The sequence below is a fragment of the Anabrus simplex genome, chromosome 1 (assembly GCF_040414725.1).
Source record: "Anabrus simplex isolate iqAnaSimp1 chromosome 1, ASM4041472v1, whole genome shotgun sequence".
Lineage (NCBI taxonomy): Eukaryota > Metazoa > Arthropoda > Insecta > Orthoptera > Tettigoniidae > Anabrus > Anabrus simplex.
In genome coordinates this window covers 598,675,797-598,702,139 of record NC_090265.1, presented here as the reverse complement: position 1 = coordinate 598,702,139, position 26,343 = coordinate 598,675,797, and the positions used below count along the sequence as shown (strand labels likewise).

The 26,343-nt window shown below is 39.1% G+C and overlaps 2 protein-coding genes across 3 annotated transcripts in view; one reads left to right on the top strand and one right to left on the bottom strand.

Moving 5' to 3' along the window:
• LOC136857183 (pre-mRNA-splicing factor CWC25 homolog) overlaps positions 1 to 24,070 on the top strand; it is a 67,111-nt gene extending 43,041 nt beyond the window's left edge. Inside the window, exons 5-7 of the mRNA XM_067135631.2 lie at positions 1,093 to 1,449; positions 14,050 to 14,327; positions 23,801 to 24,070. Coding sequence (XP_066991732.1) covers positions 1,093 to 1,449; positions 14,050 to 14,327; positions 23,801 to 23,915 — 750 coding nt within the window. The 3' untranslated portion in view covers positions 23,916 to 24,070. The remainder of the gene's footprint in view (positions 1 to 1,092; positions 1,450 to 14,049; positions 14,328 to 23,800) is intronic.
• Positions 24,071 to 24,207: 137 nt separating this feature from the next.
• Positions 24,208 to 26,343, bottom strand: part of LOC136857180 (CD109 antigen) — a 271,611-nt gene continuing 269,475 nt past the window's right edge. For both annotated transcript variants that reach the window (XM_067135625.2, XM_067135626.2), the window contains one exon: positions 24,208 to 24,432. In XM_067135625.2, the coding sequence (XP_066991726.2) occupies positions 24,239 to 24,432 (194 nt within the window). In that variant the 3' untranslated portion in view covers positions 24,208 to 24,238. The remainder of the gene's footprint in view (positions 24,433 to 26,343) is intronic.

Genomic DNA, 26,343 nt, shown 5'->3' with positions numbered 1-26,343 from the left:
GAATCATTTCTTTTTCCTGCTTTGAACAAAAAAATGAGGTGAATAAATTATGCTGGGTCATTAATTATGGGAGAAAATATGGTAATGGTAAAGGATTGAACAGGTGGGAGGAATATCTCGGCATACACATACTGTAAATACTGTTAACGGCTCATTTCAGATACAACTTTACTCTCATAAAGAATCAAATAACTATTTTTTTTGTAATACTACAATGATTTTTATTGCAGAAATCATCCTTGTCTATGGATGAAAAAAAAATGTAAAGTGTGCCTTTGTTTATATGGAAATGACCTTCATGTTAGAATATTGTGCCATGAAGATTTATGTTGTGAAAAGGATTGCTAAAAATTATTCTTTTATACTTTGTTCATGCTTTAATTGACTCTAGTTGTGATAATGACTACGAGATTTTGAAGTGTCTCATATGGTTCTTTTTCTTCAACTGTATACTGTTTTACTCTTAACATCTCCCACTTTAAGACCAGCTCCCTCTATGGTCAGAATAAATAATTTACACATGTTCTTTTTGGCATAGAATAGTCCTGAACAGGAGCTTCAGTGAATTCTCAGGTGATGAACTAGATGGATATCTCATTTTTCCAAAGCTGAAACCACCACTTTTGACATCTTAAATTTCTGTTTCTCCTGTTGGTAGTACATTTCATCAAGTCCCCCTATTCTCTGACGGTAGATTTTTTTTTGTGGCCCTCTGTTGTTCTAACCCTTAGTTAATTTTTTATGAGACTTCGTTCTAAAACATCGTACCCAGTTCGCCGGTAAGAATGAATGAATAATAATAATAAGAAGAAGAAGAAGAAAACACTGTGTAGTCAGTATGGTGGATCTTAGTATGCAAGTCATTTTCCATGACAGGAGCTCCTCAAATGTCCTCATAAGGAAGATTGTATGTTGTTTTATACATGCTTTCAAATGCATTCCCAGAAAAAATCTATGACATAGCCCAAATATAAATCTAGGACCACTTACGGTTGTTAACACACTAAATCACAAGATATAGTACAGCAACTAAACATGAGATTTTTTGTGTGTGTGCTTTAATGCATTGTTTGTAATATTTGTTTGTTTCAGATCAAGGAACAGAAATCAAAGAAACAGAAGAAACATAAGAAAGACAAGAAAAAGAAGAAAGATCGTAAAAGAAAAGCAAGTAGCAGTGATGAATCATCTGATGATGAACTTGATGCAGTTCTGTTGGCAAAATACAAGAAACTGAAGGATAAACTGACATCCACTGATATTGTAAAATTGAAATCTGAGCAGTCGAACAGTTCTGAGAGTGAGGAGGAAGAAGAGGAGGAGAGAAAGACAAAGAACAGTGTGTCTGTTCAAAATTCGAGTCACCGAAAAAGAAAATATGAGAGGAATTACTCGAACGATGATGATAGTGATGATCAGAGGAGAGTTCACAAGTCATATGGTTTACTGGTAAGTTACATCATAATGTGTTCCCATTTTGATTTATTGAATCATACATCATCAGATAATCCTGAAAATTCCATTCTTAAATTTTCTTGTACATAATAGAATGGTCACCTTTAACTTTATAGTTATAATTACTGTAGAAGTCTTCTGACAGGTGAGTGGTAAAGTGTTAAACCGCAGACATTGTTATCACGAATGCTGTATGCCACCCCTACTTCATTGTCGGCCTCATGTTTACATACACATGTATTAATTTCTCTGCTTGCACTTTACTTTTATTGGTTCCATTGCATGTTTAGGTTAAAATTTAGAAAATTAAATTATGTTTAAGATAGGAGTAATATTTTGCTTTCTGAAAATTCTTAGTAAAATGTGTGTGACTAAATTCTGATACCTCGGCTGCTCTGAAAACTATTAAAGAATTAGTTAATGGGACATAAAACTGATAACATTATTATGTTAAAGTTACTAATAGAATGTTTAAAATTACAATATTAAACTAAAACTGTGTTGTATAGAGTGATACATTAAGTCAAGCATAACAGCATGCTATAGTAAAGTATACAAAAGGAAGTAAACTACAAGTTTCGCATTGTTTATTCATCGACCTTTAAGAAGCCGTAACTTTTAATTTTTCAGTTATTCTTCTGTTAATTCTGGTGTCAGGTGTTCTGGTAAGATCTCCAAAGAATGATACACTTTTTTTTCCTCTTCATGCTCAGTACCAGTTCAACTTCATTATAAACTGCTTTATTTGATCATATTCTCCATTGTCCATTAACCTGATAGTATTTATTTATGCATGTTCTAATTACGGTAAAACCTCGATGTATCATGTGTCAAGCGGGAGGGGAAAAATTACGATGGATGCGGGAAAACTATAAATGCGGGTGACATATAAAATAGGGGGAAAGCAAAATAATAAAATATGGGTACTGTATTTGGGCATTTTTCGTCATGTAAAAATAATAATAATACTAATGATGACGGCGTGTGGCCTCGGAAGCCAGGTGCAAATCTTTCGAGTTGTCGTGTGATAGGCAATCTACGCGCTTACAAAAATGCGGCTTTACCTAAGATGAATCCTAATGCATAAGTCGGCTCGTGCACACGGCCCCCGAACTGTCTGAATTAACCAACGAAAGTTAAAATCCCCAACCCGATCGTGACCTCTTGAACTGAAGGCCAACACGTGCTAACCACTTAGCCATGGAACCGGACATGCTCATACTATACATAATGGTATCAAACCATTCAATCATGACATACACAATGAAAATGAAAAACATGACTTTTACATCGTTTCGTTTCACTTTTCCTTACATCTCGTAGTAATTGGAAAACCTTCAAGGTCAGTTCTCTTATTGCAAATGAATGATATCCATGGATATTACTGCGATAACCTGTATTTTGGTAAAGATTCTGTAGACCCTTCGCAAACGATACGTTAGAGGTCCCACATGCCGCGGTTCGGACGATGTCACAGAGGTTAGAAATTCAACGTGGTGCGCCTCGGACGATGTCACAGCGGGCTAAGCGATGCTGCCAACTTATAGAGATGAGCTTAACCGATATTTCAGAATACAGTTGATATGATGACCAAGTAAAGTAGTATTTTTCAGAAGATTTGTGATATTAGAAATGGGAAAAATAATATTCACATTTATAATTTGAAGTTTTAATAATGCATAGGGAAAAGTTTGTTAACATGGTGCGCAATAAATTGACAACTGGAATGTCAAGATACACCCGTGTCCTGTATCTGGGATACCAATTATTTACAGAATTTCAGAATACAAAAATATCTGACTTTTATCTGTGATTCAGTCACAGGAAGCACGAGCATATGATTATCGTCATGGTCGCCCTTTGGTTACGGGCGGCCAGTATGGAAATACTTCTAGTTGATTTGATGACAAAGTAGGGTAGTATTTTTCGGAAGATTCGGGATAATAAAGTAGGGAAAAATAATATTCACATATATAATTTGAAGTTTTAATAATGCATAGGGAAAAGTTCGTTAACATTGTGCGCAATAAATTAACAAGCGGAATGTGATTACCTATGTCGTGTCTCTGGGATACCAATTATTTACAGTACTTAATGTAAGTTTAAAAATAAAAATAATTTCATGAACTTAATACAGATTCCTCCCATATACAGGCCTATTCAGCAAAGTTGTTCACCTCAAATAACTCGTGAACGGTTAAAGATATTAACCTTTCGTTTTCACCTTCAGTAATGGTACCAAAGGGCTGATAATCGGAATTAAACTAAGTACTGCGATCATGGTAATAACTTTGCTTTTTTTTTAACGGTACCACACTATGTTGTACACATAGCCTTACATCTACAAACGTTACAAATTCAGTACCGTGATTATTTTGAAAGTCAGACAAGTACTTCAATGATACAGACCACTATCTGATCTGTAGTGAAATCTGTCTGCAAACGAGATCCATAGATTGATCAAATGTAAGAAAAATATACGCAGAAAGAGGGTAGAAAATCTCCAGGACGATGAAATTAGACAGAAGTACATGGATATGATTAGTGAGACGTTTCGAACAGTAGATAGGAAGCAGGTCCAGGATATAGAAAGAGAATGGGTGGCATACAGAGATGCTGTAATAGAAACAGCAAGGGAATGCCCAGGAACAGCTGTGTATAAAGATAGGAAAAGGCAAACATCTTGGAATGATGAAGTGAGAGCAACTTGTAAACGTAAAAAGAAGGCTTATCCGAAATGGCTCCAAACAAGGACCGAGGCAGACAGGGATTCATACGTAGATGAATGAAACAGAGCGAAACAAATAGTTGTTGAATCCAAAAAGAAGTCGTGGGAAGATTTTGGTAATAACCTGGAAAGGCTAGGGTCAAGCAACAGAGAATCTTAGTAAGGGAGGGGAAAAAGGAAATGAACAGTGTTTTGAGTAATTCAGGTGAACTCATAATAGATCCCGGGGAATCACTGGAGAGGTGGAGTGAATATTTTAAACATCTTCTCAACGTAAAAGGATATCTTCCTGGTGGTGTTGCAAACAGCCAAGCTCATGGGGAGGAGGAAATGGTGTTGGTGGAATTACGCTTGAGGAAGTGGAAAGGATGGTAAATACAAAGGCACTAGGAAAGTTTTGCAATGTGAGTGCTCGCTTTAGAATTTTTCAAAATAATTTCCACCACACTCAATACACTTTTCCATACGTCGAAACCAGTCACTGAACCAACTCTGCCACTTTTCTTCGGTTACATTTTCACACTCTTGATCCCATGCTGCCAGAAGCTCCTTGTCGGATGAAAAATGCCGCCCTTTCAGCTTAATCTTCACTTCTGGGAAGAGCGCGAAGTCACATGGGGAGGAGGAAATGGTGTTGGTGGAATTACGCTTGAGGAAGTGGAAAGGATGGTAAATACAAGGGCACTAGGAAAGTGACCAAGCACAGTCAACCCTGATCTGGCAACAAAATCCATTGTTACATTAGCACGATGTGCTGGAGCATTGTGATCCAAGGGCTAAGTGTTGAGCCGTGACCTTGGACGGAGCTGCTTGAGAGCCTAGATGACCCGAGGCAGACAAGTCTCACTGTACCACTTCGCAGTAACTGTCCTTTGTGTTTCTAGCACAACCCGAGTCAGGATGCCCCGTTTAGTGCAGAATACTGTAATCACCCTTTTCTTCACTGACCTTGACTTTCGCACAGTCACAGGAGTACCCTCATCTTCAAACAGCCACACCTTATTCTGGGATTTTGTTGGGACATCGTAATAATAAAGCCAAGTTTCGTCACCTGTAATGATGCTATTGACGTTATGCGAAGTCCATTTTCAAACTGTTTTAGCATTTTTCAGCACCATTGCACTCGATGTGCCCTTTGTTCCTCGGAAAGTGAATAGGGCACCCAAAGGGAACAAACCTTTCTAACACGTGTTGAATTGAATGAATAGCTGGTGCAAGGATGTGGAGGGTCTCTTCTACCTGCCGATATGTCAGCCGCCTCTCTTGCTCACAGCTTCAATGTTTTCCTCAGTCACTGATTCAGACGGTCGCCCAGAATGAGGATCGTCTTCAACCCCAAAATTTCCCCTCTGGAACTCTTTGTTCCAGCGGAAAATTGTTGTCCAATGTGGACAGTCTTTCCCCAGCACAGGAGTCATTTCCTCCAGGCACTGGTCAACAGTTAATCCACCAGCAAAATTGTAGCGGATAATTGCGCGATATTCACCTTTAGACCACACTGACATTTTAACTTGGTTTCAGTCCCACTGCTTGGTAACAACTGGTGTGAAGGTCGTGCCTTGCTGTCTTCTAGACCGGTTTCCTCCCCTCTTTTCATCCCTCACCATAACAGGGGTGTCCAGCCAACTGATTTTGCGTATTGCAAAACTTTCCTAGTGCCCTTTGTATGTTCGGGAAATTGTTCAGTAATCCACATTTTATGAATGTTGATACCGTCACACGGGGCGATTTCGGACACAGAGGTAGTTTCGAACAGTATGGTAGATTTGCTGTATTTTGTCGCATAGCAATGAGCCACCGGTGCTTTGCACCTCTGCGCAGGTTTTAGTTTGACCTTGAGGTTATGTTTCCTGTGTACTACACTTTTAATTACGAGTCGACTCCATACTTCAGAAAATTTCCTGTGTGCACTGGCATTGTTGAAATTTCATGCATTATCATTAAGTGGATACTTGAACATGGCTTTCGATTTTTGCAGCCGGAAGGAATGCATTATAACTATGGTTCTTAGTGAGATCAACTGACTAAAGTGTTTATAAACGATTGCTGTGGAATTTTGGTGTGATTTAGTGAAAAATAGTGTTTTACGCACATTTTACTGAAAATTGAAGGCAGTCTGGGTGATTTCGGACATTGCCTAGAAATTTTCAGAGGCAGAAAGAAGCTGGTTCGAGGTGTAGTTACGAACCAAAATAATTTTAAGAAGCTGTACTTGATATTAAAAGTGGCAAGTTGTCTTATAGGAAAGCATTTGATTTCTATGGTATGCCTTGGTCCACCCTACAAAATAATGTGTGGAATGTACATCCAAAAATGGGAAGACAACCACTGATAAATGAGGAAGAAGGAAATGCTCAAGGAAACTCGTCACCCTCCGGCCATGTTTCAAACCAACACAACCTGCTACTTCCCGCTGCCGCCTCAAATAAAATATTCTTCCTGGGAAGTCGATTTTGGCCGTGACTTCCGCCGAGATGGAAGCAGTGCAGAAACAAGTGATGGCGCTGGCAGCAGCAGTGAAAATGAATGCGATGAAGCACACAATGAATGTACTGACGTTCTGGTGTTGCAAGAAGAGGCTTTCCTTGTTGCAGATTATAAATACAGGTTGAGGAACAAAGAGCATACAGGCAGTATTTTGGCCTGGCCTGAAATATTCGTTCAAGGGATGTGGATGTCAAATACTTGCGTCCATATAAAAACAGCAGAAAAGTGTTAGTGTTCCCTAACATCCCTGCTGAGGATACAATAGCTAAAGAACAAATTTCAAAAATAATTCCAGTCCAAGTTGAGAAGACAGGAATGTTTTTCAAAGAAAACGTATTTTAGATCTATAGGGCGTGGCAACTACATGTTCATTGTATCGACATTTTCTTGCTCTGAGATTTGTATTGTTTGTAAGAAAAATGATTAAGATTGCTCAGTAGGATCTCTGTACATTTTATAGCTATTAATATTTCTATTTAGACCGGAAAACTTTATATTTACCTTGTCAGAAAAGAAAAGATCGATCAGTAACACATTACATTTATCATTACAATGATTTTAACCAGTTAGTCATATTTTGGACACGCTCAGAACACTTTAAATATTACAAAAATAAAGCAAAAGAACGAAGAATTGAAATAAAGGACTATTTATGTCCGAAATCACCTAATAAGCTTTGAAACTTCAGACAGCGGTTTAAAATGCATGTGCGTCCGAAATCACTCCGAAGTACGGGGTGAATTCGGACACTACTTTTTGTTTCCTCAGGAAAACCTGCGTAGGCGTATATTTTTCGTTTGTAGGGTATTGCATTAATTGGATATATTCCTCATTATTAGGATGATAAACAATACAATTTAAGATTCCCTTCATGAGTTAAGATGAAAATAACCTCAGAACCGTCCGAAATCACCCCGCTTGACGGTATGCAGAATTTGGGATCATCTTTCCACGTTATACAGTACGTCTATTATTGAGAGACTGAGAGAATTTATTCCTGGCATCCTATCTGACAACCAAACTTAGTACATATGGCAGAGGTTCTATAATCCAATTAACTGAGCACTTTCTTATCTGTTGCTTGAGTAAACATTGACGTAAGCCGGAAGTCCCCATGTCGATCTCTGTAATTCTTAGGAATAAGGTGTCCCAGTTATACATTGCTATAAATTGAACCTTAAAATGTGCATTACTCATTGACGGCTCATTTGTTGTATCTCTTGTACCACACTTCTGTGACGCTGCGTTACTGAGCTAGCAGCTTACAAACCTTGGTTTTGCACTGAAACCTCTTCTGTTGCTATCCTGAAATTTCCTACCTGGGACTCTCACTCGTCACACACCTTTGTTATCGCAGCAGGCAATCATTACCAGTTATTGAGGAAATTCAAAAGGGTCTGTAATCATCGCACGGAGAGTTAGCTATGTCAGCTGGAGATACTTTAGGTCGTGCAAAGTGGTCGGAGTTCAAATCCTGACTTTGAATTCGTCAGGCTCTACATTATAGGCTTATATAAGACGGATTATGGTAAAAACGCAAAAGACGTACAATCTGACCTCAACCTGTCCCAAATGTCTTCATTTAAGCGTGCACCTGTCACTTCTTGTGACGTAGAAAGATCATTTTCTGTGTTTAATAATATGCTCACAGATAAACGGATGAGCTTAAATTAAGACGATTGGCAGAAATTACGGTAGTTGTACAATGTTCCAAAAGAAACTGAATTATGATAGTGCATATTTTCCAGTTTGAGTGGCTGCCTGGCCAAGGCGGTAAAGGCGTGCTCGGTCCGCCCGGAAGGACGTGGGTTCGAATCCCCGTCAGGAAGTCGTAAAATTTAAGAAACGAGATCTCCACTTCCGGAGGTGCATATGGCCCTGAGGTTCACTCAGCCTACACCAAAAATGAGTACCAGGTTAATTCCTGGGGGCAAAGGCGGCCAGGCGTAGAGCTAACCACTCCACCCCATCACGTGCTGAGGTTAACAATGATGGAAGCCTTTACCTTCCACTCCTCCAAGGGCCTTCATGACCTGTACGGAGGTGACTTTACTTTGCTTATATTTTCCAGTTTAGTGTGCATGATTTGTCAAATTATAGTCCATGAATGCATGCATATATTGAGATTTGATAGTGCATGGAAATCCGGGCTGTAGTGATCAGCATTCGTGGATTAAAATCAAGTTGCCGCGTCAAAAATGCATCAGAATGTTATCGAGGATTACGTGAAGCCTGTGGTAAGAATGCATTAATGTATAGGACGGTTGCATGATTGTCAAGGTGTAATTGAACAAATTGACAGTAATTATTGTTCCACCTTATCGATACATGTTGTGTGCCTTAAGCAAGTTCGCAAATTAGTAGTAGTACATATTGCCATTTATGCTTTCACGGCCCGTACTTATATTTTCTTGACACGGCACAAGCCTAAAAGCCTATACAATATCGTGTCTAGTAGTAGTAGTAGTAGTAGTAGTAGTACATGTTTTGTTTTATTATAAACATCAGCTACAGATACCTTTGTTTAGGTAAATACATGAAATGTGCAAAGACATAGGAGTCTTCTCGAGATGATCTTAAAAATATACTTGACTACTTACAAACATTGGAAACAGGTAATGATTGACTAAGGGGGGAGGAAGTGAAAGAGGGGGCTTAAAAACAATTACTAACTACAAGCTGAAAAAAAACTTATGTAAACTGTAACAGTTTGTCATAATGTTCATCTAAAAAGTCTTTGTATACACTTATACACTGTGATCAATAAAAACCGAGGGTAAAATGTGTCTTCTTATTGCACTGTGTTCTTGAAAGACTCATTCGCAGATCTCAAAATTGATGAAACTCATATTTTTTTGTAGAAAAACATAAAGGCTTGTGACAGCAAGCAAAAAATCTTGGGACACTTCAATTTTTAGGTCACAATTGCAAAATATCAACTTCATAATGACCATTTAATTTCAGAATGTCCCACGCTTATAGCTGTCACAGATCATGAAGTTGATTACGTGCGGGTTGGAATCAGACTGCAGATTTGCACTGCACATGTCGGTTTTTGATTCCTCACGATCAGAGTGACATTGTGGGTGGTCTCGTTTCCATAGACCATCGATGGACTGTCCAGGAATTATCCATAGATCTCAGTCATCAAACAGTGTGGCACGTACTGACAAAATGTCTTAACATTGTCCCATTGGGTTTCACACCAATTCACTGATGTACAGAAATGGCACCGGTATCCACCTGGACAGTTACCGCAACGATGGAGATGCGTTTCTGCAGCGTGTTGTTGCCATTGATGAGATGTGGCCCCAATCCTACGAGCCTGTTTGTAAATTTATGTGGAGAACATTTTCCAGTTATATCTCTATATCCTTTTTCCCTTCCTAATTGGGTATTGAAAGTTTCCTAATAAATTTTGAACATTATTTTTATTTATTTTGCTCATTATTTGTTCAAGGAAATCCGAAAGTTCATCCACTTCTTTCTTTGTGTTAGAAAAAAAATTTAATAGTAGTAGTAGTAGTAGTAGTAGTAGGGGCATGGACATTTATTACTATACATTTTTGTTGTTGTTGTTTTAAAGGTCAGAGTTGCAGTTCTTGGTGATATTGCCTGAAAATCAATTATAGAATCTGTTATTTTAAAATTCACTATAAATCCTATTCTAAATTGTGAACCTTGTTTCATAACTCCTTGGTCAGGTATCCCATTATAAATTCTGTAACCGACCTCAATAGCTGCAGTCACTTAAGTGTGGCCAGTATCCAGTATGTGGGAGATGGTCGGTACGAATAGCACTGTCTGCATCCCTGAAGATGGTTTTCCGTGGTTTCCCATTTTTGCACCAGGCTGTACTTTAATTAAAGCCATGGCCGCTTCCTTCGCACTCCTAGCCCTTTCCTCTCCCATTGTCGCCATAAGACCTATCTGTGTCGGTGTGATGTCAAGCCAGTTGTAAAAATATAAAATTCTGTTGTTTTGTGATTGAAAAGGTTTTTCTATTGTGTTTCTCATTTTATTGAAGGCCCACTAATTTTTTGTTTATCTAATTCATCTATAAAATTCTTAAGTATTCCAATTTTAAGTAGAGAGTTAATATTGTGCATTGCAATATAGTTCATTTGTTGATGTTCAATCCTCATAAGTTTAGCTGGTTGCAAATGCTCCGACTCATTGCTGTCTCAGTTGGCTACACACCGAATCCAATGTGGCTTTCCCTTGAAGCCTGATTTGGCAGGACGGTGGAATTATTTTTCTTAAAAGACCTTTTTCATATTGACTATCGAAGGTAATTGCAACTATGGTTGTTAACCACAGAGGTGATGGTTGTGTGTTTGGTCCGCGAGAGCTATTTTATTTTACTCAAGTCCGCCAGCAAGAACTCCCCTATCCACGACCTGGGATGCACCACATCGGAGTATCACCTTAAATATGTTGTTGTTAGAGTCATCAGTCCATATTAAGTTGAAAGAAGATATATGATGGTTCAACCTTTCAATATTATTAAAATAAGAAATGTAAGTTCTACATTCCTACTTAATTATAATTGGTACTGGTTTCGGCCAAGAATACTGGTCGAAACTGGTACCAATTAAGTAGGAATGTAAAACATTTCTTATTTTAATAGTATTGAAAGGTTGAACCATCATATATCGTCCCTGCTCTGGCAAACTAACGAATCTGCAAATTGTCAAAAGGTTAGGAGAGCTGAAAGAAGTTGTGATTACTCATGTAAAATCAATTTTTATATTTAATTATTGGTTTTATGTGTTAAGCATACAGAACGAGCTGCAGATGTGAGACTTTGTCAGAGGGTAGACAATATATAAATAACAAAATCTAGACCAGAACTTCAGAACTACAGATTCTTTAGTTTGTCACTTTCGCTAGTTTGCCAGAGTGGGGACGATATCTTCTTTCAACTTAATAGTGATCTCGCTTCAATATGGAACACTATGAAATTCTTATCTCTTAATCATCAGTCCATAGACTGCTTTGATGCAGCTCTCCATGCCACCCTATCCTGTGCTAACCTTTTCATTTCTATGTAACTGGTGCATCCTACATCTGCTCTAATCTGATTGTCATATTCATACTTTGGTCTACCCCTACCGTTCTTACCACCTACTTCCCTCAAAAAACCAACTGCACAAGTCCTGGGTATCTTAGGATGTGTCCTATCATTCTATCTCTTCTTCTGGTCAAATTTAGCCAAATCGATCTCCTCTCACCAATTTGATTCAGTATCTCTTCATTTGTGATTCGATCTATCCATCTCTCCTTCAGCATTCTTCTTTAACATCACATTTCAAAAGCTGTCTTCCTCCTTTCTGAGCTAGTTATTGTCCATGTTTCACTTCCGTACAGTGCCACACTCCAGACGAAAGTCTTCAAAAACATCTTTCTAATTCCTATAATAATGTTCGAAGTGAACAAATTTCTTTTCTTAAGAAAGTCGTTCTTCACTTGTGCTAGTCTGCATTTTATGTCTTCCTTACTTCTGCCATGGTTAGTTATTTTACTACCCAAGTAACAATATTCATCTACTTACTTTAAGACTCCCATTTCCTAATCTAATATTTCCTTCATCACCTGACTTTGTTCGACTGCACTCCATTACTTTTGTTTTGGACTTATTTATTTTCATCTTGTACTCCTTACCCAAGACTCTGTCCATACCATTCAGCAACTTCTCCAGATCTTCTGCAGTCTCAGATAACAATATCATCAGTAAATCTCAGGGTTTTAATTTCCTCTCCTTAGATTGTGATTCCGTTTCCAAATTCCTCTTTGATTTCCTTCAACGCCTGTTCTGTATAAACACTGAAAAGAAGGAGGGGACAAACTGCAACCTTGCCTCACTCCTTTTTGTTTTGCTGCTACTTTTTCAGAGCACTCGATTCTTACCACTGCATACTGATCTTTATACATATTGTAGACAATTCTTCGTTCTCGCCACCTGATCCCGATCACCTTCAGAATCTCAAAAAGCTTGGTCCAGTCAACATTATCCAATACCTTTTCATGATATACGAATGCCATGCATGTGGGCTTGTCCTCCTTAATCAATCCTCTAAGATGAGACATAAAGTCAGGATTGCTTCACTTTAAATATATTACCATTTAATTTGTTTTTTGTCCACTCCTTCATTGTCTTTAAACAAGTTAAGGGGTTCAAATTAAAAATATTTCCATAAATGTGTAAACTAGTACATGTTGCTCTTCCAGTACAATTTAACACTTTTAATACATTTCTTCAGTGATTTTTAAAATCAGAAATAACAATGTGGAGTGAAGAACTTGTCGTTCTGCCATGTTTGTTTTCATTAAAATCTCCAGCTACAGTTGGACATCCACAAATAGCTATAGTATTCACTTCCAAAAGCTGAAGCCCAAGCTTGTAGTACAGTGTTATGTCCAAGAGATGGCAGAACACGCTGGAGATCGACTCAGCACTTGGGAGTGAACAAGGAAAATAAAATAAAAGTAATTCTTGTGCACATTTATAGACAAGCATAGCACTGAGGTATCACATCAGTCTAGCTATGGATGGGCGTAGCATTCAACACCGAAATAAATGAAAAATATTATTTTTATGTTGCTTTGATGTTGGTATTAATTTTCAACAGAGTTTAATATTACTACATTTCATCAGTTGAACCAGCTGATATCAGACTGCAAGTTTCTGGGTCAAAGTGAAGTGACAGTACAGATTCTAGTTGGAGCTAGTTGTCTTTAACAGACATTTATCTAATGAAAGCCGTGAAATATGCATGTTCTATTTGCAGTTGTGTAGTAAGCAAGAATTTTTACATGGTTTCTTGTGGAGGAATCCAAAAGACCACAGAAAAGAAGTATATTATACGAGTGTGTTAAAAATGTACTTAAAATTTTGGCTTATTATTACTTATTACTTTAATATAAGTCCATTTATAACGTAAGGTATTCTTGAAATGGTTTCCCTAAGCTAGTGTGTATTATTATTTCAATCTAGTGTTCATTTTGGTTTTCCACTTAAGTTTCTCTATTAATACTGTTGGAGTTTGTGTTTTCTCAATTTGTTATGCATTTCGCACAGCCTCTTGGCTCAAACCCATATCCTCTCGGTAAATATCCAAATACAGTGACCCCTTTGCAACAATAGTTAATTTATTTGCAAGAAGTTCTATATTGATTTGATTCTGAGAGTTCATACAATCCCATATCTGGTAATACTATATCCCTTTGCTATCACATTTTGTAGTTACATATTGGTCTTGCTCATTGACCATTCTAGAAGCCAATGGATATCACATCCTCCCAGGAGAATTTGGGTTTGAGTCTTGAGAGTACTTAACATTTTAGTTCCATTATAATTATGTTTCATTTGTGTGTAGAAACCACCTGATTCCAAACCTCAGCAATTGCCACACAGAACAAGCATTAGGAAGTCTCGTTCTAGATCTCCCCCAAAAAGTAAGGAAGTTGTTAAACCTCGATGGGTTAGGCCAGAAAAGAAAAAACTAAGTGAAGATGAAATTGAGCGGAGAAGACAGGAGATGATGGCCAACGCTTCGTGGCGTGAGAAGGAACGGGAAAGAAATGTAGCTAGGTATAGAGAAGAAGAAAAGAAGGAGAAGAAACATGACAATGAATTCAATGAAGATTTTATGAGGTATGTTAACTTTCTAAGTTTGTCTACTTAATATACTGTATAACATTGTTATCTTTAATGTATATTTCTGTCTGTATCATTCCTTTTTTACAGTCATAAATCTTTAAAATGCAAGTTCATGGATCCATATTGAATGTGTTCTCTGTTACAAAATTTAGTTTAATCATACTCAATGATGCGAGATATGCATGAATTCTGGGTAAAACTGTTGGCACCGGGCGAGTTGGCCGTGCGTGTAGAGGCGCGCGGCTGTGAGCTTGCATCCGGGAGATAGTGGGTTCGAACCCCACTGTCGGCAGCCCTGAAGATGGTTTTCCGTGGTTTCCCATTTCACACCAGGCAAATGCTGGGCCTGTTCCTTAATTAAGGCCACGGCCACTTCCTTCCCAGTCCTAGCACTTTCCTGTCCCATCATCGCCATAAGACGTATCTGTGTCGGCGCGACGTAAAGCCAATAGAAAAAAAAATAGGTGGATGACAGAGTGGTTGAAGAAACGTGAAGAATATTCTCATTTGAGGCTGCTGACGGAAATCAGATTGGCAGATTATTTCAGAATGAAAGAAAGGATGTTCATAAAATTATTACAGATGGTAGAACCACTCTCGAGAAGGCAGAATAATAATAATAATAATAATAATAATAATAATAATAATAATAATAATAATAATAATCATGTGGCCTCAGCTACCGTGTGCAGACATTTCGATTTGATGCCATCTGGCTGTCTGCTCGTCAATTTCGACGTTCTGTTTTACTAGATGGCAGACTGGGTGTCTATGTCTGAGATTTAATGAATTTTGTCGGGTAAACACCAAATGTGTCATCAGAGATCTTGTACATGCCGACATCGTACGGCATGTAGTGTCGAATGGACTTTTTCCCACCCTTCAGTCTGCCATCGCACACAACCTCTTCACACCTGTATGAAATTAGGCCTAGTTAGCACGGCAGCAGAAGTAGGGAAACGCATATTGAATAATTTAAAACAAAATATAATATGAATTAGGTATTGATTAAACAGAAAGGAAAAAAATAAGGCAATCAAAAGCAATCAGAATTTAAAATCCTCAATCTGTGAAGGTGTTGAAAAAAAGTCCGTTCGTTCGTAATCTGTTTACCCTCCAGGGTCGGTTTTTCCCTCGGACTTAGCGACGGATCTCACCTCTACCGGCTCAAGGGCAGTGTCCTGGAGCTTCAGACTCTGGGTCAGGGGATACAACTGGGGTGGATTACCAGTACCTCGCCCAGGCGGCCTCCCTTGCTATGCTGAACAGGAGCCTTGCGGTGCGATATTTTATCTTCCCACTTTACTCCTTCAATTCTTTGCCAAATCCACATCTCAAATGCCTCTATTCTTCTCTGTTCTTCCTTCCTTAATGTCCATGTTTCAGCACCATATAGAGCTATACTCCATATGTAACACCTTGCACTTCTCTTCCACAGATCTTTCTCTAGTGGGCCACAAAACAGATTTTCCTTCTTCCTGAAGCTTTCCTTGGCTAAGACAATTCGAGCTTTTATGTCTGTTGTAGAGTGAAGGTCTTCAGTCACAATACTTCCAAGATACTTGAACTTATTCACCTGTTCAATAATTTCTCTCCCTGTCTTGATTGTTGCTTTTTCACCTTTACCTCCAAATATCATGAATTTGGTTTTCTTTTTGTTTATGCTCATTCCATACTATTCGCCCTTTTTGTTTAATTCTCACAGCACTTTGCGAAGGTCCTTCACATTTTCAGCTATTACTGCCATATCATCGGCAAATCTTATACATTCAGTTCTCTTACCTCCAACATAGACACCTCTTTTACCATCCAAGCATTCACAAATAATTTCCTCCAAGTAAATATTAAACAAAGTTGGTGATAAGCAGTAACCCTGTCTAACACCTTTCCCCAATCTGATTTCCTCTGTTAATTCTCCTCTTATTCTCACTCCTGCTGTTTGGTTGTAATATAATTCCTTGATCAGTCTTCTCTCTCTCCATTCCACTCCATGTTTTTTAAGTATCTCCAAGAGCTTATCCCACCTCACTTTGTCAAATGCCTTCTCTAAGTCGACAAAGACTGTGTATACCGATTTGTTCAACTATCTGCACCAACTACACTGGCGCAAATGTTTTAGAAAAATCAATGATTTTGGGGTTGTCATGAAAGGAGAAGTGGGAAACCACGGAAAAAACTTCCAGGATGGCTGAGGTGGGAATCGAACCCACCTCTACTCAGTTGACCTCCCGCGGCTGAGTGGACCCCGTTCCAGCCCTCATACCACTTTTCAAATTTTGTGGCAGAGCCGGGAATCGAACCCGGGCTTCCGGGGGTGGCAGCTAATCACACTAACCACTACACCACAGAGGCGGCAGGTTGAAAAAAGTCACCACTGATAAATCCTGATGTTGTTCGTTGTTGATTAGTGGGTTATCACTGTGAGTAGGATAAGAATAGTTAAATGTGGAGAAGGATGAAGTGCTACCATTGCTTGTTCTCGGATGTGTGGTAATCTGAGAGCTTAGACATTGACATACTTCATTTATTTTTACGGAGTTGCGATGGAGAGTGCTCAAGCTTGCTTCAAAAAGCACGTCATTTACTGCTTCCTCAGCAAATTGTCCCTGCTTGACATCCAAAGTGAGCAGTTTTTCTCCCCAAGTTTTGCGATAGTCGGTATGTTGTTGTCAGAGTTCACCGAGTCTACCGCTTCAAAGTTTTCAGACATCGTCTTAAGGTCACTCGTATAGTCCATAATACTCTGCACAAAGATCACTTCCGTTCCCTATGAAAGCGCGGCGACAAATGAGTATTGACAATAATATTAACGTCCTCCCCTAGACGGTCAATAATATTGACAGTATCCCCTCCACTTTTAAATATTGACGCCCCGAGATCAGAAAATCTGGATTTCATCAATATCGCTTCAATACCTACCATCAATACTCTTTTTTTCACCTTACACGATCAATATTATTGTCAATATCATATTGTATTGTCAATATTATTGATCGTGTAAGGGCCGCTTAAGAGAACTGAATGTCAGGTTGGGAATACAAACTTGGAACAGGTAGATCATTTCAAGTATTTAGGATGTGTATTCTCCCAGGATGGTGTTATAGTAAGAAAGATTGTACCTAGGTGTAGCGAAGTTAATGTAGTGAGCTTGCAGTTGCAGTCAACAGTATTGTGTGAGAAGGAAGTCAGCTCCTGGACAAAATTATCCTTACACCAGTCTGTTTTGCTTTACAGGAGGGATATCTTAGTCATAGGTTAGAAGTAACAGATGTGAAAGTAACGAGAATGATCGCTGGTTCAAACAGGTTTGAACAATGGTAGGAAAGCTTGGAGTGAGGAGATAAAGGCTAAGCTAGGAATGAACTGGATTGATGAAACTGTATGCATAAACTGGCTTTGGTGGGTCATGTGAGGTGAATGGAGGAGAATAGGTTACGTAGAAGAATAATGAACTCTGTGATGGAGGGTAAGAGCAGCAGAGGGAGACCAAGATGACGATAGCTAGACTCGGGTTTCTAATTATTTAAAGATAAGAAGTATAGAACTGAACGAGGTCACAGAACTAGTTACAATTATAGGATTGTGGTAGCATCGAGTATATTCACAGAGGCTTGCAGACTGAACACTGAAAGGCGTAACAGTCTGTAATGAATATCGTCGCTGCCGGGACAAAACCTCCTATGTGAAATATTTTAGCTTAAAACATTGGCCGGTAAGGTTCTGTCATCTAAGGTGCAATATTGTGAGCATATTTGCAAGGCATTCTTGCTTTCATAATGTATGTGCTGCGGGTCAGTCATCATCATCATCAGTTTTCCACTCCAGTTGCCCGGGTGTGGTTTACGAGCACTCTCCACTTCTGTCTGTCCATGTACCACTCTTCTCTCAAGACGACATCCCAGCTGATTCCTCTTGTTCCTATGTCCTCTTTCACTTGGTCCAGCCACCTCTTCCTAGGTCTTCCTACCGGTCGTTTTCCGGCCACGACTGTGTGTAGCCATTGTTTTGCTGTCCTTCCATCGTCCATTCGTTTGACATGGCCAAACCATTTCAAACGGGCCCTTGTCACTTTTTCATTCAGGGATGGGTACACACCAGCTTGCTCCCTTATTCTTTCATTCCTTACCCTGTCCCTTTTTGTCTTCTGTACCATAGTTCGTAGGAACTTCATTTCTGCGGCTTGTAGTTTGCTGTCCACTTGTTGGGTTGTTGTGCAGGTTTCTTTGCTAGTTGCTTTACGTCGCACCAACACAGATAGGTCTTATGGCGACGATGGGACAGGAAGGGCCTAGGAGTTGGAAGGAAGCGGCCGTGGCCTTAATTAAGGTACAGCCCCGGCATTTGCCTGGTGTGAAAATGGGAAACCACGGAAAACCATCTTCAGGGCTGCCGACCGTGGGGCTCGAACCCACGATCTCCCGGATGCAAGCTCACAGCCGCGCAACGTGCAGGTTTCTAGGCCATATGTTATTATGGGGGTGAAGTATGATTGGAATAGAATCTGCTTTGATCTTAAGGGAACTTGTTCGTTCCAGAGGAGGTTCCGAACTTGATGGTAAAACTGAGCTGATTTTTTAATGCGGTTGTTAATCTCATGCTGTATTCTGTTATCACTTGAAATGATGCACCGAAGATATTTATATTGGTCTACTGTTTCCAGTTGTGTACCTTCCAGCATTATTTTTCCTTTCTTCTTCTGCCTGTTGACAGACATAGTAACAGTTTTCGATTTATTTATTGTTAATCCATGTGCTTTCAAATGTTCATTCCAGCTGTTCAGCCTCTCTTGGACTTCCTTCTCTGTATTTCCCCAAATTACTACATCATCTGCAAATGCAAATGCATTGATGTCCATATTGTTCTTCTGCTTAATTTCTTTCATGACTTCATCCATGACAGTGATAAAAAGTAATGGTGAAAGGGTACTGCCTTGTTGCACTCCTTTAGTGGTTTGGAACCAATCAGAATTACCGTTTCCTATCTGTACGCAACTGCAGCAGTCTTCATAAAGCATTTTAACTTTCTGGATAAGCCCTTTGGGTACATTCTTCTTTCTTAAACATTCCCATATAGTCTTCCTTGGAACACTATCAAATGCTTTTTCGAGATCCAAAAACACTAGTGTTAAGTCTTTGCCCTTCTCCCAATGCTTTTCTAACAGTATTCTAAGTGCAAATATGAGATCGGAAGTTGATCGGTGTTCTCTGAATCCATATTGTTCTTCCTGTAGTTGTGGTTCTATTATTTTCCTTAGCCTTTTTTCAAGTATTTTCTCAAATATTTTCAAACCATGAGACAATAAAGTGATCCCTCTATAATTGCTACATTTCTTCCGGCTTCCTTTTTTGAAGAGAGGTATTATTATTCCCTTTTTACAATCATCTGGGACTTTCCTATCCTTCCATATTGCATTAATTACTCTATGAAGCCACTGTATTCCTATTGCACCAGTTGCTTTGATCATATCTGCACTGACTTCATCAAATCCTGTAGATCTTTCTTTGGGCATACTATTAAGGGCCGTCTCTACTTCCTTCCATGTTGGCGGACTCTCTTGGTCAGGCTCATCATTGCAGCTTAAACTGACCTGCGTGGTTACATCATTGGAGTCTTTCCCAGTACTGTTGTATAAATTATCAAAATAGGATTTCATGATCTTCCTTATTTCTGTCTCCTCCTTAACTATGTTACCATCTGGTTCCTCTATTGCTGTTATGTATTCATTGTCTCTTCTTATATTTCGTATTGTTCGGTAAAGTAGTTTAGAATTAGCTTTGCTGTCTTGCTCTAGTTTATCTGTGAAATCAGTCCAAGCTTTCTGTTTTTCTTCGGCCACAATTTTCTTTACTTGTAACTTCTGATCTCTGTATTTCTGCTGCAGTTCGTTTACTCTAGATTCGTTCCTTTGACTTCCTTTTTGCATTTCTTTGTCTCTGGCTTTCCTGGTTTCATTTTTCACTTTCACAGCAATCTTCAGCCGATCGTTCCACCAAGGAGTTTCTTTTGCCTTCATTTTGCTATTAGTTTTACCACAAACTTCTAATGCAGCTCCGACAATGCTTTCTTTGAATCTAGTCCACTCGATGTTGCCTTCTTGTAATGCATCTGATGGTAATTTATTGGTCACTTTTTTTGTGTATTCAACTTGTTTCTCTGTCTTTTTTAGCTCCCATGTCTTAATTTTTGGTTTCCTGTATTTCTGAGGTCTTCAATGTGCGGGTCAATATATCTCCAAAAATATTATCATATAGGAGGTTTTGTCCTGGCAGCGACTGTATGTATGTATGTATGTATGTATGTATGTATGTATGTATGTTAATTAGCCATGAATGGCCTATAACAGAAACTCACACCAGCTATTCTAAACCCTCGATACTATTTAAACTGATGCCACGCAAATTAATGTGATATGTACAGAATGGATGGAAAAATACCAGCTTCCAGATTTCAGGAGCACTGCATCAACCTTGACATAAATAATACCCACACCCCAACTTTCCATTGCCAAGTATGAAAAAATATGCAGGAATTATTTGCATGTGTATGTTGTTTTCTGGAAATTCGAACGTGTGTGTTGAGTAAGAAAACTGATGAGAGCAAGATGTGTTTTAAGGCACAGAAGACGACTCTTAACAGAACAGAAAAATGCAGAAATGAAAGAGGGATGTTGCTATCAGTCTTTAAAATTAAGGCATACCTTAAAACCTGTAAGGCTACTTTAAAATGTTACATCTCTGGGAGGAAATACTTCATTTTAATATGTCCAGACTTGAAAACAAAAATCTGAAAGAAATATAAATGGGAGGATGAGTCAAATGGGCAAGATCTAAGTGCCACTCTGATGAACCAGAATTGCAACCAGGAAGTTCTTCTACAGGTCCTAAGAGTTAATGTAATTGGTGGAAATAACTGGATACATGTCATGAGAGATCTGACTCAGAATATTGCTGATAGACTTTTCTTCAGTTCGGAACCTCCTGTCTTCTAAAATACATTTAGTTTTATTTATGAATACTTTCGTACTCTATTTACGTGACAAGGTGTGGAAGCTTAGCTGTAATGAATGATCTGCTTCTTCAGAGTAGAGGCGATGGTTATAGCTACAGTACCTCTGGTGGTCAAGCTGACAAAACATTAAGCTGCAGACCCAAGCATCATGGCTTTTGAAATATATAAGGTAATAGACAAAAGACTATGACGTTTAATCAGTAATTAGGATACCACCAAGAAACATTTTAACCACTACTTTAGATAGGCTCTATATGTAAAGGAACAAAACACAACAACAAAAAACCTTGAAATACACTGACCTAGCAAATGTCATGGGATAGTCACCTAATAGCGGGTGGAGCCTCCTCTGGCCCTGCGAACTGCAGCGAGATGCCGTGGAAGTGAGTCGACAAGTCCCTGGTAGTCCTCTGGAGGCAGCTGACACCAAATCGTTTGCAGAGCGACCGCCAATGCTGGTCTGTTCGTGGGTGCAGGATCCATGGCACAGAGCCTGCGTTCCAGGACATCCCAGATATGCTCTATAGGGTTCATATCGGTGCTCCTGGGTGGCCATGGCAGTCGTTGGACCTTCGCTGCATGTTCCTGGAACCATTCCCAGGTGGCGTGGGAGCAATGTGGTGGCGCGTTATCATCTTTAAATACCGCAGAACCGTCTGGGCGCTGGAAGGCCAAAAATGGGTGGAGATGGTCTCCGAGTAGCTCAACATACCGCGTACCATTCAAAGTCTCTTCCAGAACAACTAGGGGGCCCATTCCATACCAAGAAAATGCACCCCAGACCATAGCAGAGACACCAGCGCCCAGACCACACTTTCGAGGCAGGCGGGATCCATCGATTCATGTGGTCTGCGCCATACACGGTGCCTCCCATCGGCAAGGTGCAGTTGAAATCGTGATTCGTCCGACCATATCACGTTACGCCATTGTTCCAGTGTCCATCCCTGGTGACTGGCGACAAATGCGTGTCGTTGTGCCTGATGACGTTGGGTTAACAGTGGCACCCGTGTGCGGCGCCGGCTCCCGTACCCCATAGAACCCATGTTCCTATGGATTGTCCACTGGGATATGTGTTTAGCACGGCCTGTGTTTAATTGAGCCGTGATTTGTTGCACGGTTGCCTGTCTGTCACTATTGACAATCTGTCTCAGATGTCGCCAGTCACGGTCATCGAGGGTGGCTGGACGGCCGGTCGTTAGTCTGTTGTGGACGGTGACACCCGCATTAACCATCCACGATACACCCTGGACATGGTTGATCGTGTGAAGCCGAATTCCCGCACCACTTCCGAAATCTCACTTCCCATCCGTCAGGCACCGACCACGTTCCATGTTACACCTGTCACATGCATAGCCACTGCTCACAAGGTCTCCTATACAACTGCCGCTGGCACAGGGGGCGTATGGTGCACAGACAACACACTTGCACATCAGTGCTCCGCTATCCCATAACATTTGCTCAGTCAGTGTACATGTTAGTTCTCTTCCCAATAAAAATACATTTTTTAACATGCAGAATAACAGATGTGTACTTCTACATACTTTCTATTGTATGTAATCAGTTGGTAGATAAAAACTACTACAAAATATAGTTTGACAATAGCATCTAAGATAATCTTTGATGAGAAAACCTAACAACGGGAGCTAAGTTTGGGTGCCGGAAGAGTAGAATGAGGCAATAGACAGTTTTGTTTTTGTTTTTTTGCTAGTTGCTTTACGTCGCACCGACACAGATAGGTCTTATGGCGACGATGGGACAGGGAAGGGCTAGGAGTGGGAAGGAAGTGGCCGTGGCCTTAATTAAGGTACAGCCCCAGCATTTGCCTGGTGTGAAAATGGGAAACCACGGAAAACCATCTTCAGGGCTGCCGACAGTTAGGTTCGAACCTACAGTTATTTCTAATCTACTTCCACCGTCATTTCCTACAAAAATGGAAGTAAAATTCACATCCATACTCAAGGATGATTAGATAGGATAACATAAAGGAATTATGAGAAATTTTTAAAAATTAGTTATTAGACTTTTCTTTTTTTAATGATTTACTTTCTGAACTGGAACAGATATTTTCATAATGTGATCTGAAGTATATTCCTTATAGCATTTTAGTTTTGAAGAGTATATGTAAGTTCCATAATTGCATCCATTGAATAAAATTCCTTTTTCTAAAACATTGAGTTCAGTATCTCTTTCAATTTTGATATAAACCTAGATGTGTGTCTCTTCCCACCTCCTCCATTCCTTTGTTTGAATAGAAATTTTGTAGAAGCATGTGTTCAGAAGATCTCGGAACAGTTTCAACTCTCTAGTGGATGATACTTTATAACAGAATGCCTATATTATGTAAGCTCAAGGACTACTTACTGTCAGGTCATTTTGTTTGATTTCTAGTTTTTCTACATAGCTATTTTGTATTTATTTATTTATTTATTTATTTATTTATTTCTTGTTTTTTCTTCTAGGAAGCAACTATCACATGCAGCTGCTCAAAGCTCTGTTGAGAGAAGAATAAAATCAAACATCTATAATATTCAGCGTTCTGCTGTCTCCATGGACAAGAATTTTGCTAGAAGGTGACAATAAGAACAATGAAAAAACTTGTCACTCTGTAAATACATAACTTACTAATATATTTTTTAAAGTTTATTTATTTTTGTACATTACATGCATAAACAAACACAGTACATTCAGAAAATTGTTCTTAATTGTATAGAATATATTTATTCAAGTCAGCCTCACTATGGTTATGAATTACTTTTTTGCAGACCTGTCTTGGCAAGATATTTGTGCTGTGCACTATCACATTACAAAATATATAACTGCCCAAAAAAACTTTTGTTGTTTGTGAATTTTTTAATGTTGATGGCAGAGTGAACATGTATCACTTATAAATTATCAGTCTATTGCACAGTCAAACTGAAAAGTTTCCTCCAAGTTCCAATCAACAATGAAACAAACACAGTAAAAATGCTTGAAATATTATGCTGTGCTTTACTGTAGTAAGGGCAGTATGGACATTGATATGATCCACAAACTTCACAGATGTTGAGTACGTAGAGAGGAGTTGAATTCAGTAGTACTTGTACAAAATGTTCTGTAAAGAAAACATATTGCAACATGATTTTACAAGGATTATAAGAAGTAGAATTTTGTTACATAGGCACTCTACATAGCTTACAATTACCAGGTTTTAAGGCCCGTGGGATGAGGCATAAGTTCCAATTTATAACAGTCTTAACGAGGGAAACGGAAACAATACTATAAATAATTTCGTAAGTCAGGAATATTCTTACGAAATCTTTGGACATTAAGAATATTAACCGATTGAAGTTGAAAGACAGGCACTGACTTCCCACTGTCTTTATGTCGAAAGACGGGCAGTTCCCGTCCAGCATTTTGAACACCGTATTTCTTATCACTGTCACCAGATAGCACTGTTGTGTTAATTCCTACGATTAAATGAAAGTTTTTGTGTGTTCCATCGATAATTTAGTTTCTGCCAATGCATTTTTGAAGAGGTGGCAGCGGTCTTGTTTATGTCTACATTGTAGCAATGGCTGCGCCCAGGTGTAATCGAGATGGAATGTGAGGAGTTGGCAGATTGGGTGAATGTAATATACCAGTTTTGTGAACTAAATACAGTAGAAGTCTGTTATAGCGAGAATTCATAACGGCAAAAAATTTACTCGCTATAGCGGATCGTCGTTATATCAGATTTTTTGTAAAAGTCGGGAAAACCCACATACACATAAAATTCAGAATGAAATGGCAGTTTGTTCAAAATTTGAGTTTTCGTGGATAATATCCACAACACGGCTTGCTTGTTTGTTGTTTTTAGAAATCCAATACTATGTGAAAGTGTGTGTTTAATTTCATTCTGAAAAAATATATATTACCATATTTCTCCGAATCCAAGATGACCCCCACTTTTTTATTCAAAAAATTTTAATCAAGCTTAAAAAGTGCTTTGTAGAATCATATGAATGTCTTTCTTATACAGTACACGGTTTTTAGACTGTAAACGCCGAACATTGGCTTCAGTTATGCTGGGGTTTTTTTTCGGCTGTACAATTATGTTTTATTTCAGCTGGTTTAATAACCATCAACTTAAATTTGCATCATAATAATGAAGGGAACTTGTTGAAAATTTGCCAGCAATACACATTCCACGCGTCTCTACAATACGACGATCCATCAGGAAAATATTCTTGGTAACTATAAAACTGTTACTTTCACTCAGCGCCAGATATAACTGGCTGCCGCTACACGCACGTCTTGCTTGCCAGATTTGGCCAACTTCAGCGGCTAGCGATATATAGGTCTTAATCGCGGACTTTGAAAGCCAATGAACAAGTTTATTGCGCCGCAGTATGGCAATTCCGCCCATGCATTTTTGTGCACATACTTTACAATTTCATCTTCGACTTCTTTAAAGTGTCCTTGTTGCGGGCCACTAAATGCATTTTTTGTGCAGTACGCATTTTTAAGCTATTTTTGTCTTCACGGTAACGCCAAATATTGGCTTTAGTTAGGCCTATGCCGTATTTTCTTGCAGCTGCACAATTATTATACATTGTCGAGTGTTTAATAGCCATTAACTTAAAATTGGCATCATAACTTTGACGAGAACCCGTTGAAAATTTGCCGGCAATACCTGTTCCACGTATCTGTACAATACGACGATCCATCACGAAAATATTCCTGCTGTCTATCTATAAAACTTAATTTTACTAAGCATCAGGTACAGCTACTGAGTAGCCGTGGCCTTTCTAAGAATTTGAAGGTTGGCATGTTTTGATGCTATTCTGCGGATTTGAGAAACGTTTTTGTAGAGGATAATAAAGTGTCATTCTCTCTTCACTATTTCCCGAGATCCAGTGACGTTACACATAGGCACTGTATGATCGGTCGCCGCCGCTAGCAATGTAGGCCTATGATAAAGAGAAGGTCGTTCATTGTCAACGAGTTTTAAGTGGGCGCGCGTGGGGGTGAAAAGAGACAGGCT